General features: G+C 46.7%; 1 protein-coding gene across 1 annotated transcript in view; it reads right to left on the reverse strand.

Moving 5' to 3' along the window:
- Positions 1-3,542: 3,542 nt before the first annotated feature.
- LOC132765795 (zinc finger protein 721-like) overlaps positions 3,543-13,680 on the reverse strand; it is a 33,900-nt gene continuing 23,762 nt past the window's right edge. The window contains exon 10 of the mRNA XM_067463333.1: positions 3,543-12,566. Coding sequence (XP_067319434.1) covers positions 11,023-12,566 — 1,544 coding nt within the window. The 3' untranslated portion in view covers positions 3,543-11,022. The remainder of the gene's footprint in view (positions 12,567-13,680) is intronic.

Raw genomic sequence — 13,680 nt, forward strand, 5'->3', positions numbered from 1 at the left:
GTAGTTAGTGAAGGTATTGAAGTCCCATCATCTGTGGTTCATCATCCTCCAAACTGCACCAGGATGGAGAGTGGGTCATGGGGGCTCTGTGTGCCAAGTTTGGTCTTGATCAGTCATTGGATGAGGGTCACAGTGGTCTCAGAAAATGAGTTAAGGTACTGCAAGTCCCATCATCCATAGTCTGTTCTTCCCCAAACCTCACCAGAATGTTGAGTTGGCCATGGGGGCTCTCTGTGCCAAGTTTGGTCTTTATTGGTAACTGGATGAATGTTGCTGTGGTCTCAGGAAGTGAGTGAAGGTACTGAAAGTCCCATCATCCATGGTCCATCTTCCTCCAAACAGCACCAGATGTAGAGTGGGTCATGGGGGCTCTGTGTGCCAAGTTTGGTCTTGATCAGTCATTGGATGAGGGTCACAGCGGTCTCAGAAAGTGAGTGATGGTACTGCAAGTCCCATTATCCATGGCCCATCCTCCTCCAAACTGCAGTAGGATGTAGAGTGGGTGTTGCAGGCTCTGTGTGCCAAGTTCGGTCTGTATTGGTAATTTTCTGACACAGCCTCAGGCCTCTTCCTGTCCTCTCTGTCACCTCAGAATCTTGGAGCTTTGAGGATGTCCAATCAGAGACCATATGCAAATTGTACCACAGTGGCAGCCAATCAGAAAGCTGCCACATACACCTCCACTATACGTCCTCCCTCCATCCGCTGCACTTCCGCCCTCCACATACAAACACCGACTTTTATTATATACATAGATTTGCAGTATTTATATCCTGCCCTTCTCACCCCGCAGGGGACTCAGGGTGGATCACAATGCACATACACATGGCAAACATTCAATGCCATAGACACACAACATATATAGACAGACACACAGTGGCTACTTAACATTCCAGCATCATGAGGGTATGCTTTGAATTCTGGCCACCAGGGGAGCTGTCGCTTCACCGTCCACTTGTGACGCCGAAGGAGTACTTCCCCATTCTTGCTGCTGGAGAGTTTTATGGCATTGTAAATTAGTTAAACTAACCTCCCTGCATAAGCGGTACCTAAATTTCCTACTTGACAGATGCAACTGTCTTTTGGGCTGCAAAGGTCAACAGCAAGCTAGACAAATGGTCAGGAGCTTACTCCAACCCGGACTGGCTTCGAACTCATGACCTTTCAGTCTGTACTGATTTTAATGCAGATGCGCCACAGCCTTATGGCCGACCTATCAATATAGTGTGGCTTCAGCCTTGCTATAAGTATGTGTGACCATAATGGATAGCTTGAGAGAAGAGAAGAATAGGGCAAAGCTTGAAATATATGTATATATATGTGTGTGTGTGTGTATATATATGTGTGTGTGTGTGTGTGTGTGTGTATATATGTCTGCCTTGATTTAAGATTTTGAAAGGGAGCTTGCCCTAGAGTTATTATGCTGTGGAACCTGAAATACACTCATAGCGCTCATCTACATTGTAGAATGAATGCAGTGCATTGTGTACAAACTTACCTTCAGACGATGTATGCGATGGGTATAGGGAGCATACAGGAATTTAATGGAAGCATAAAGGAATGGGGGAATTTGTACCTCTGAGATACAAATCCCAAAGAGGCAATCAGGTTCTCCAGACCCTGATTATTTTAGTCGCCCTCCACGCTAAAACAGTAGATGTGGCTCTTAATGAGACATGCCGCATTATCACGGGGTGTCTGCGCCCTACACCACTGGAGAAATTACACTGTCAAGCCGGTATGGCACCACCTGACATCCGCCGGGAAGTAGCAGCCAATAGTGAAAGGACCAAGGCAGAGACATCCCCAGCTCATCCCTTGTTTGGGTATCAGCCAGCACATCAACAACTTAAATCTAGACATCATTTTCTAAGATCTACAAAAACACTCGCTGGAACACCTCAGCAAGCGAGAGTCCAAAAGTGGCAGGCTCAAACCCAGAACATCAACCAATGGCTGACACCAAATGAGAGACTCCCCCCTGGGCACACAGAGGACTGGGCGACTTGGAAGGCGCTGAACAGACTGCGCTCTGGCACCACGAGATGCAGAGCCAACCTTCAGAAATGGGGCCACAAAGTGGAATCCACGATATGCGAGTGTGGAGAGGAGCAAACCACTGACCACCTGCTGCAATGCAACCTGAGCCCTGCCACATGCACAAGGGAGGACCTCCTTGCGGCAACACCAGAGGCACTCCAAGTGGCCAGCTACTGGTCAGAGGACATTTAATCAACTACCACGCTTGTTAACTTTGTGTTCTGTTTGTTTGTTTAAAAATGCAATGCAACTGTTTGGTCTGCTCCTGACAGGATAAATAAAATAAGTTTGTCAATATCTCCCTTTAATTGTGGTGCCCAGAATTGGACACAATATTCCAGGTGTGGTCTAACCAAGGCAGAATAGAGCATGGGGAGCATGACTTCCCTAGATCTAGACACTATGCTCCTCTTGATGCAGGCCAAAATCCCATTGGCTTTTTTTGTCGCCACATCACATTGTTGGCTCGTGTTTAACTTGTCCGACCCAAAGATCTTTTCCACATGTCCTGCTGTCGATCCATGCATCCCCCATTCTGTCTCTTTGCATTTCATTTTTTCTGCCTAAGTGGAGTTTCTTGCATTTGTCCCTGCTGAACTTCATTGTGTTAGTTTTGGCTATTCATCTCTCTAATCCAGTGTTTCTCAACCTGGGGGTTGCGACCCCTGGTGGGGTCGCGAAGGGGTATCGGAAGGGTCGCCAAAGACCATCAGAAAACACAATATTTTCTATTAGTCATGGGGGTTCTGTGTGGGAAGTTTGGCCAATTCTATCAACAGGGTTCAGAATGCTCTTTGATTGTAGGTGAACTATAAATCCCAGCAACTACAACTCCCAAATGTCAAGGTCTATTTCCAAACTCCAGCAGTGTTGAGTATTTGAATATTTGTGCCAAGTCTGGTCCAGATTCATCATTGTTTGAGTTCTCTCAGGATGTAGGTGAACTACAACTCCCAAACTCAAGTCCAATGCCCACCAGACCATTCCAGTATTTTCTGTTGGTCATGGGAGTTCTGTGTGCCAAATTTGGTTCAATTGCATTGTTTGTGGAATTCAAATGCTCTTTGATTGTAGGTGAACTATAAATCCCAGCAACTACAACTTCGAAATGATAAAATCAACCCCCACCCCCAACCCCATCAGTGTTCAAATTTGGACGTATCAGGTATTTGTGCCGGATTTGGTCCAGTGAATGAAAATACATTCTGCATATTGGATATTTACATTACAATTCATAACAGTAGCAAAATTACAGTTATGAAGTAGCAACGAAAATAAGGTTATGGTTGGGGGTCACCACAACATAAGGAACTGTATTAAGGGGTCACGGCATTAGGAAGGTTGAGAACCACTGCTCTAATCTATTAAGATCGTTGTGTATTCGGCTCCTGTTTTTTGGAGTCTTGCCTCTCCTTTCCAATGTTGGTGTCATCTGCAAACTTGATGATCCTGCCTTCTCACCCTTCCTCGAAGTCAATCATAAAGACATTGAACACCTAGTATTATTGATTTGTTATTACTTTATTTATGTATATCCCGCCTTTTCCCCGCAACCGGGACTCAAGGCGGCGTACAAAGTTAAAACAAGTACAGACTGAGGACACATACAGATTGAAAACAGAAAAAGACTGGCAAGTTTCATGGCTTCGTAAGGACTTCAGCCTCACTCTCTTCCGTTTCAGTCCTTCATTCCCATTGCTACGGGACATTGTTAGCACCAACAAGACCACGGCAAGGCAGCTCTGATACTCCTTCCAGAGAAAGAGTGTTCCCTTTCTGAGATCCATGCTCAAGCAAAAATCAGGGAAAATATTCCTGCTAATCAGGTGGGACCCACCAAGTGTCTTTTTCCAAGCCTTGATTCCCCCTTTTCTTGCTCCCTACTTCAAAAAGCAAAATCCCAGAAATCCCCAGCAGTGAAAGTTTACCCTTCAACCAAACCAGATGCCAGTTTTTCAAAACGAGAAGCTGATTTCTGGCCTTTTCTACTTTTTCATTTGCTTGGAGGTTGTTTTGGGCTTTTTTGGTGGCCCGTGGGATCCCTGGAAAGTGCCAGAGAAGTAGTCCTGATGTTGTTCATCCCTTTGCTAAATTGTGGCAAACTTAAAAGATTTGGAAGACACCACAAGGGCTGTTGCAGTGGGTTGAACCGCTGAGCTGCTGAACTTGTTGACCAAAAAGTCACAGGCTTGAATTCAGGGAGTGGGATGAGCTCCCACTGTTAGCCCCAGCTCCTGCCAACCTAGCAGTTCAAAAACATGCAAATGTGAGTAGGTCAATAGGTACCGTTGCGGCAGGAAGGTAAGGACGCTCCATGCAGTCATGTCGGTCACATGACCTTGGAGGTGTCTATGGACAACGGCAGCTCCTGGGCTTAGAAATGGAGATGAGCACCAGAATCCCAGAGCTGGACACAACTGGACTTAATGTCAGGGGAAAACCTTTACCTACAAGTGTAAATCCAACTTTTGGTTAATCTTAGCCCAGACCTGTTAAGTCATTTTGGATACTGATCCTGTGTCTGGGGCATTGGCTCTCCCTCCCAACTGACCTGATCAGCATGTCCTCTAAAATCAGGAGAGAGTGCTACTTCAACAGGTCCATGCAGCCCAAAAAACTCACAGCAACTCAAAAAATATACTTAGAAATGCTGTTTACCTACTGAGTTAGGGACTGGAACATTTTCAGAAAATGGAACTGGATGAAAAGTGGCACCCCAAGTTTCGTGGTTTTTATAGATGTGAGACTGAACAATCGAACTTGGGGTTGAAAGTGTGAACCATGGCTATAATTCAGATCTGCTGAAACAGCAGAAAGTCCAAAAGCCACCAAAAAGTGGGGGACACCTCCAACTGTTCGGAAGTATATCAGAATGACTTCTTTTCCAGAGACAGAATTGCACAATGAGAAAGGAGCAACAAGTAAGGGATAGCGTCACTGGTCCAAAAAAAACCCAGGTAATTCAAAGCTAGAATCAACACGGTTCTCTTTTGAAGGCCCACGGGACACTTTCTTGGCACTTCTGAAGGTTAAGGTAGAGCTGTGGGAGAAGCGGCATAAAAAGAGAAAAGCATTTTCGTAGCTCTAACTTTGCAACTACAGTGCAATCCTTGATACAGTTACCTAGGAGAAAGTCATGTTGAACTATACATTGAATACATACCACAGCCTGAATTTCACTCTATTTTGTGGGCCCTTCCAAAGTCATTTAAAGCTAAATAGAGGCCTTTAAAACCCCAGCAAGGACTGACTTCCAATAACTATCAGCTTCTCTGGGTTTCAAATGGACCTGGGAGATGTCCACAAGCATGGCAAAATCCCCCAAATTCCCTAAAAATTCTTTCGGGCCCATTTCCTATATTAGAGATGTGCAAATTGTTGTGTGTGTGGCCCTTAAGTCTCCCAAAGAGGTCATATGTCCACTTATCCTCCCAAAGCGGCCTGCTCCAACGTATCCCACCCAAAACCTCCTTAACAGCTTTGAAGCCCTCATTTATGAATTTCCCTTTAGTGGATCTGATAATTTTCCCTCTCTAGGATTTTCCAAGTCCTCCAGTGCACTTGAGATTCTAGACAGAATACTTCTCTAGGAGTTTGTTGATCCTCCAGTGTGATTCTACGACCAAAGTATGGTGGAGTGCTTAGAGAATACTAGGAATGTGTCAACTCAGGCTGAAAAAATTAAGTGTTTTGTTAATTAGGTAAAGAAGGGAGTTTGTGTCAGGAGGGACTTGAGAACTTGCCATGTGATAGAATAAATAATGTTTCAGTTCTTGTGGGTTTTTTCGGGCTATATGGCCATGTTCTAGAGGCATTTCTCCTGACGTTTCGCCTGCATCTATGGCAGGCTTCCTCAGACCTCTGAGGAAGTCTGCCATAGATGCAGGCGAAACGTCAGGAGAAATGCCTCTAGAACATGGCCATATAGCCCGAAAAAACCCACAAGAACTGAGTGATTCCAGCCATGAAAGCCTTCGACAATAAATAATGTTTTTTTATGTGTGTCAGGAGTGACCTGAGAAACTGCAAGTGTCTTCTGGTGTGAGAGAATTGGCCATCTGCAAGGACGCTGCCCAGGGGATGTCCGAATGTTTTGATGTTTTACCATCCTTGTGGGAGGCTTCTCTCATGTCCCTGCATGGGGAGCTGGAGCTGACAGAGGGAGCTCAACCCGCTCTCCCCAGATTCGAATCGCTGACTTGTCGGTCATCAGACCTGCCGGCACAAGGGTTTAACCCATTGCGCCACTGGGAGCTCCTAAAGAAGTAGTAAACCGGGGTTACTAAATAAGTAGTAAACAGGAAAAGAAGTATTTAACTACTCTAAATAAATTCAAGTTTCCAGTCTGCTAAGAAACCGAGATGGAGTCAACATATTCCAGGATGGAAGACATCTATCATTAATTTACAACTTTGGGACTACATCAGCAGAATATTCCTATAAAAGACTCAATCTAATAATTCTCAAGTGTGGCAGACCAGAGCATGTCTACCCGCCATGCTCTATGGAGAGAGATGGTGTATTTGTGGAGTGGCAGATTTGCAAGGGAGCAGTTTGTTCAATTGCCTCTTTTTCTCAAGGGAAGAGAAAAGAGTGTGTTTTGGAGTCGTGTTCTTAGGGGATTTGGCACTATGGAAATTTTGGAACCATGCGTTGGCAGGTCGCAAGGAAGCAGGGTTTTGTCCAATAGGTGAAATAGGTGTCCTTCTCCAAGGTGGGAGAAAAGGACATGGTGATATTTGTATGCATGTGAACATTGCTTGAAAATGTAAACCCCGCTTTGTTTGTTAGCCAATATAACTAAGTTATTAATCCAATGTAGTTACATAGAATCTGTATGTCCAATGTCGTTCTTTGTGTAAATGTCTAAAAGATCTGATATAACTTCTCACAATGAAAATTGCAATAAGGGTGCTAAAACAGTGACAAATGCAGGATACTCCCACTTTGGCAGAAAAAATGAAATGCAAAGATACAGAATGGGGGAAGCCTGGCTCGAGAGCAGTACGTGTGAAAAAGATCTTGGAGTCCTCGTGGACAACAAGTTAAACATGAGCCAACAATGTGATGTGGCGGCAAAAAAAGCCAATGGGATTTTGGCCTGCATCAATAGGAGCATAGTGTCTAGATCTAGGGAAGTCATGCTACCCATGCTCTATTCCGCTGTGGTTTGACCACACCTGGAATATTGTGTCCAATTCTGGGCCCCACAATTGAAGAGAGATATTGACAAGCTGGAATGTGTCCAGAGGAGGGCGACTAAAATGATCAAGGGTCTGGAGAACAAGCCCTATGAGGAGCGGCTTAGAGAACTGGGCATGTTTAGCCTGAAGAAGAGAAGGCTGAGAGGAGATATGATAGCCATGTATAAATATGTGAGAGGAAGCCACAGGGAGAAGGGAGCAAGCTTGTTTTCTGCTTCCTTGGAGACTAGGACGCGGAACAATGGCTTCAAACTACAAGAGAGGAGATTCCATCTGAACATTAGGAAGAACTTCCTGACTGTGAGAGCCGTTCAGCAGTGGAACTCTCTGCCCCGGAGTGTGGTGGAGGCTCCTTCTTTGGAAGCTTTTAAGCAGAGGCTGGATGGCCATCTGTCAGGGGTGATTTGAATGCAATATTCCTGCTTCTTGGCAGAATGGGGTTGGACTGGATGGCCCATGAGCTCTCTTCCAACTCTTTGATTCTATGATTCTATGAAAACTGGGAAGTTTGACATATGGAACACAGGAGGAACTGAAATAATTGTAGCTCTCAAAAAACTCCTGCATTAAAAAAAACGTATTTACAGCTCAAAAAATATTTTTTGTCAATCGCCATGTCTTGCAGAAACCCTCGTGACTTCTAACCGAAGCCTCAGATTTCCAGGGAACCCTGGTTGAGAAACTTGCAGAACTACAACTCCTATGATCCACTCCCCACTAGCAATATTGGTTAGGGCTGATGGGAAGGACAGTTAATCTGGAGGTTAAACCTTAGGAAGTCTCTAACTCTCAAGTAGGTACGTATAGGATTGCACTGTAGCAAGACAATCAAGTTCTTCCATTCATTTTCATCATCCCAGCTTCCACAGTTTTACAACATCAAAGGGACTAACAATTAAGAATTAAAAGAAGATACGACACTGTACAACCCACAAGAATATAGCATAGAGCAGCAGTCAGGATAGGCAGAAAACTGTGCCAATGAGAACACTGACACCAATTGGAAAAGACCATTGGAAAAAAGATGCCCGTTGAGAAGAGACGAAGCTGGGTTAACTTGCTTCCGCTGGGCTTGCCATTATTTTTGGCACCACCATCTCCGGCTACCTCTCCAAACATGGAGAAGGAGGTGACCTGACGTTTGGCACACTTATGGTGTTAGAAGTCATTCATTATATAATACTGACTGTTCATGGTATTAAAGGCCTAGATCTACGCTTTCAGCTAAAATCAAACAGGCGGCCAAAGCGACGACATAATGAGAATTACAACCTCTGATTGGGCTGGAGCAGTCATGAGCACGGCCAATTGCAGCGTCCAAAAAGTCCTATGTTGAGTATATGCTGCAATAATCCAGTCTGCATGGGACTTGGGCATGAGCTACAAGTTCGTTTTGCAATGAGAGGAGGTTGCTGCCAGAAACTTCTAGACACTACCATCGCTATCTATTTCATCAGGGACAGGGCTGGATCTAGCAAGTCTCCAAGCTGCAGACCTGACACCTAAAGGAAGTGCAACTCTGCGCAAAGCAGACCGAACTACGTTTACATCATTGAAATGGTGGACTCTTACGACCTCCGTCTTATAGGGCATTTCAATCCCCGTCGGCTCCAATGCTACATTCTGCACAAAACTCCTTCAACGTTCAAATGAACAAACATTTAAGGTCTCCTCTCTGGATTCTTTGTGGCCCGTTGAGGCTCTGAGGGATGTTCACAACCACTTCAATGCCTCCCTCTCGTCTAAGTTTTTCTTTGTGAATGCAAAGGGAGATTTGAACTTGAAATGAACCTCTTGTGACATTCCTGTGGTTCCCCCCCTACATCAAAGTCTTTCCAGGTTCTTGTGCGGCAATAGTACATGTCTGTGTATGTTTTTAAATTTGTCTAGCTTATCTAACATGGAATGAGGTCTTTGTCCAGAGGAAAGCTCTTTTTGAAACTGTGCTGTCGAAGGCTTTCATCGCCGGAATCACTAGATTGCTGTGTGTTTTCCATGATGTATGGCCATGATGACCTATAAAACCCTATACGGTTCCGGTCCAGCTTACCTGTCCGAACGTATCACCTTCTACGTTGGAGCCTAGTTGACCTATAAAACCCTATCTGGCGTACCTGTCTGAACGTATCTCCTTCTACATCCCACCTTGGAGCTTAAGATCGTCTGGGGAGGCCCTAGTCTTGGCCCCGTCTTTGTCTCAAACACGCTTGGCGGGGACGAGGGACAGGGCCTTCTCGGTGGTGGCTCCCCGCCTGTGGAATTTGCTCCCTGGGGAAATTAGGTCATTGTCATCCCTCCTCACCTTTAGAAAAAAGGTTAAAACATGGCTGTGGGACCAGGACTTTGGGCAATTAGGTTCAAGGACAACTGATAATGTTTGACTATGGCATGGAAGAGGATTTGGATAAGTTAAGCGGAGTAATCATTAGTAGATGGCTAGCTAAACAGCCACCAGATGGGCAATAGCTAATCAGAGTGTAAGTATACTGTTTTAATCTTTATTTATTAATGTTCATGTTTTATTGTTATATTTCTTATTCTGTATTTTATGATGCGCCATTGAATTATTGCCAATTGTAAGCCGCCCTGAGTCCCCCCAGGGCTTGAGGAAGGGCGGGGTAAAAATGTTCGAAATAAAATAAATAAATGTTCCTGAAGCATTCTCTCCTGACGGTTCGCCCACATCTGTGGCAGGCATCCTCACAGGTTGTGAGGTCTGTTGGAAACTAGGCCAGTGAGTTTTTTATATCTGTGGAATACAGATATTTACATCCAATATTATCCAACTGTAGGTCTCCCAACGGAAATGATCTTCTGACATCCCTCTTGCAAGGACAGGAAAGATCCATCATAATCAGAGTAAGCCTTTTTATTCTGAAAGCTATCAAGAAAAGAGCAGATTTCCTGAAAGAAGAGCCAGGAAAACAAGATTTTGACTGTAAATAGGTCAGCTGCTTTTTTTTTTTTTTGCTTTTTTTTTGTCGTGTCAGGAGCGACTTGAGAAACTGCAAGTCACTTCTGGTGTGAGAGAATTGGCCGTCTGCAAGGATGTTGCCCAGGGGATGCGCAGATGATTTGATGTTTTTATCATCCTTGTGGGAGGCTTCTCTCATGTCCCCATATGAGAAGCTGAAGCTGATAGAGGGAGCTCATCCGCCTCTTCCCGGATTCGAACCTGCAACCTGTCGGTCTTCAGTCCTGCCGGCACAGGGGTTTAACCCACTGCTCTACCGGGGACTCCTAGGTCAGCTGCTGCCCTCATCTTTTTGCCTTTTTTACTCGTGTTCTATTTTGAAATGGTCATATGACTGGTCTACTTATTTATTTATTTATTTACTTACTTACTTGCTTAAAGTATTTATATACCGGAGAGAATGCCTCTAGACCATGGCCATACAGCCCGAAAAAACCTACAACAACCCAGCCTCTGTGTGTCTGTCTATATATGTTGTGTGTCTATGGCACTGAATGTTTGCCATGTATAAGTACATTGTAATCCACCCTGAGTCCCCTGCGGGGTGAGAAGGGCGGAATATAAATACTGTAAATAAATAATAAATAAATTTCACAGATATATTACCCCCACTTGCCTAGTTTCCAACAGACCTCACAATCTGAGGATGCCTACCATAGATGTGGGCAAAATGTCAGGAGAAATTGCTTCTGGAACATGGACATACATCCTGGAAAACTAACAGCAACCTGGTCTTTGCAACTCTTACTATGGTTTCTCCTCTGTGTACATTCTTTGACAAGAAGGTCCTTTCCTTTGACATGCCTAGGCTTTCAATGGCTTCTCTCCTGTGTGGTTTCTCTGGTGCAAATGAAGGGAGTTGGCCCAGCAGAAGCTCTTCCCGCACTCCAAGCACTGGTACGGCTTTTCTCCCGTGTGGATTCTCTGGTGGCAAGTGAGGTATCGGCTGGTGCTGAAGCTCTTCCCGCACTCGGTGCACTTGAAGCCCTTTTCGGCTATGTGGATCCGCTGATGGCAAGCGAGGTAGCGGCTGGTGCTGAAATTCTTGCCGCACTCCAAGCATTTGTAGGGTTTCTCGCCCGTGTGGACCCTCTGGTGAGAATTAAGGCTGGTGCTCCTGCTGAAGGTCTTCCCGCACTGCAAGCACTTGTACGGTTTCTCCCCAGTGTGGATGATTTGATGCAGCGCGAGGGAATTCGCCCAGCAGAAGCTCTTCCCGCACTCGGCGCAGGTGAACGGTTTTTCTCCCGTGTGGATCCTCTGATGGGAAAGGATGTACTTGCTGGTGGTGAAGCCCTTCCCGCACTCCAGGCATTTGTAGGGCTTCTCTCCCAGGTGCATCAGCTGGTGCGAGGCAAGGCTGGTGCGCCGGCTGAAGCTCTTCCCGCACTCCAAGCACTTGAAGGGGTCCTCCTTGGCGTGGATCCTCTTGTGGCAGGTGAGGCATTGCTTGGAATTGAAGCACTTCCCGCACTCCAAGCACTTGAACCGCTCCTCCCTGGTGTGGAGGCGCTGGTGATAGTTGAGGCTGGTGTTGTGCATAAACATCTTCCCGCACTGCAAGCATTTGTAGGGTTTCTCCCCGGTGTGGATTCTCTGATGGCAGGTGAGATACTGCCGGGTGCTGAAGCTCTTCCCACACTCCAGGCATTTGTAGGGTTTCTCGCCCGTGTGGTGCTGGAGGTGGTAACTGAGGCTCGTCCGGTGGCTGAACCGCCTCCCGCACTGCAAGCACTTGTAGGGTTTCAGCCCCGCATGATGGCGCTGGTGGTACGTGAGGCTGGTGCTGTGGATGAAGGTCTTCCCACACTCCAGGCACATGTACGGCTTCTCTCCCGTGTGGATCCTCCGGTGGCAGTTGAGGCTGCCGCGCCGGCTAAAGCTTTTCCCGCACTCCAAGCATTTGTAGGGCTTCTTCCCCGTATGATTCATCTGGTGCAAAGTGAGGGAGTTTGGCCAACAGAAGCTCTCGCCGCACTCCAGGCATTTGTAGGGCTTCTCCCCCGTGTGGATTCTTTGATGGGAGCTGAGATACTTGCTCGAGCTGAAACTCTTCCCGCACTCTAAGCATTTATAGGGCCTCTCGCCGGTGTGCCTCTCCCAGTGAGCCATCAGGCTGGATTTACACGTGAAGGTTTCCCCGCACAGAAGGCACTGCCTCCAATCCGTCCACTGGTCCATTTTGTCCTGGGACGGGATTTCCCACATGTCTCCGAGGAAAGGGACCGGGGGCTCGTCGGCCCACTGCTCCTTCACTTCCGGCTTTCCCGTCCACCCTTCGGCCCAGAACCGTTCCCACAACATCCTGCCTGGTTCAGCCTCGTTCTCAATCACTTGCCATTCACCTCCTAGGAAAGAAAACAGACAATTGGCAAGGGCCCAAGGAGAAAAGGGAAACTCAAAATCTGATATAAGGAATAAACAGTGGACCAGATGAGGCCCCGTAAGCTGTTTTGGAGCCCTTCCACACTTTTTTGTGTGTGAAGATGAACCCCATGCTCTCAGTAAACATGAGGCTCGGGTACAAGCGGGGTTTTTCAGCCCCCTTTTATGGCTGAAAAATCTCCACTCTGCTTATACTTGGGTGAGGGTCTTTCCTATTTCCTCCTCTTGTGCACGCGCTCACCTTTCTCTTCCCCTCTGGCGCGCCTTCTTTCCTCTATCTCTCCTCGCGCGCGCTTGCCTTACTCTTCCCCTCTCTGATGTGACTTCTTTCCACTTCCCTCCTTGCGCGCACTTGCCTTTCTCATCCCATCTCTGGCGTGCCTTCTTTCCTCTTCCCTCCTCACGCGCGCTTGCCTCTCTCTTCCCTCCTCACGTGCGGTTGCCTTTCTCTTCCCCTCTCTGGCGTGCCTTCTTTCCTCTATCTCTCCTTCCGCGCGCTTGCCTTACTCTTCCCCTCTCTGGTGTGCCTTCTTTCCTCCTTGCGTGTGCTTGTCTTTCTCTTCCACTCTCTAGCATGCCTTCTACCTTCTTCCCTCCACGTGCGCACTTGCCTTTCTCTTCCCCTCTCTGGCATGCATTCTTTCCTCTTCCTTCCTCATGCATGCTTGCCTTTCTCTTCCCTCCTTGCACGCACTTCCCTTTTTCTTCCCCTCTCTGGTGTGCCTTCTTTCCTCTTCTCCCCTCGCATGTGCCTGCCTTTCTCTTCCCCACTCACTAGAGAAGGGAAGATAAAGGCATGCACACACATGTCTTTCCTCTTCCCTCCTCATATGAGCTTGCCTTTCTCTTCCCTTTGCTAGAAAGAGGAAGAGAAAGGCAAGTGCGAGCTAGATAGGGGAAGAGGAAGATAAGCGCATGTGTCTTTCCTCTTCCCTCCTTGTGTGCGCTTGACTTTCTCAGCTCCTCACTAGCGTGCCTTCTTTCCTCTTTCCCCCTAGTGTGTGCCTGCCTTTCTTTTCCCCTCTCTCGCATGCTGAAATGGGAGAGGAAGGGGCATATTGCCACCACCCTTCTCCT

Source organism: Anolis sagrei, chromosome 2, assembly GCF_037176765.1.
Source record: "Anolis sagrei isolate rAnoSag1 chromosome 2, rAnoSag1.mat, whole genome shotgun sequence".
NCBI classification, from domain to species: domain Eukaryota; kingdom Metazoa; phylum Chordata; class Lepidosauria; order Squamata; family Dactyloidae; genus Anolis; species Anolis sagrei.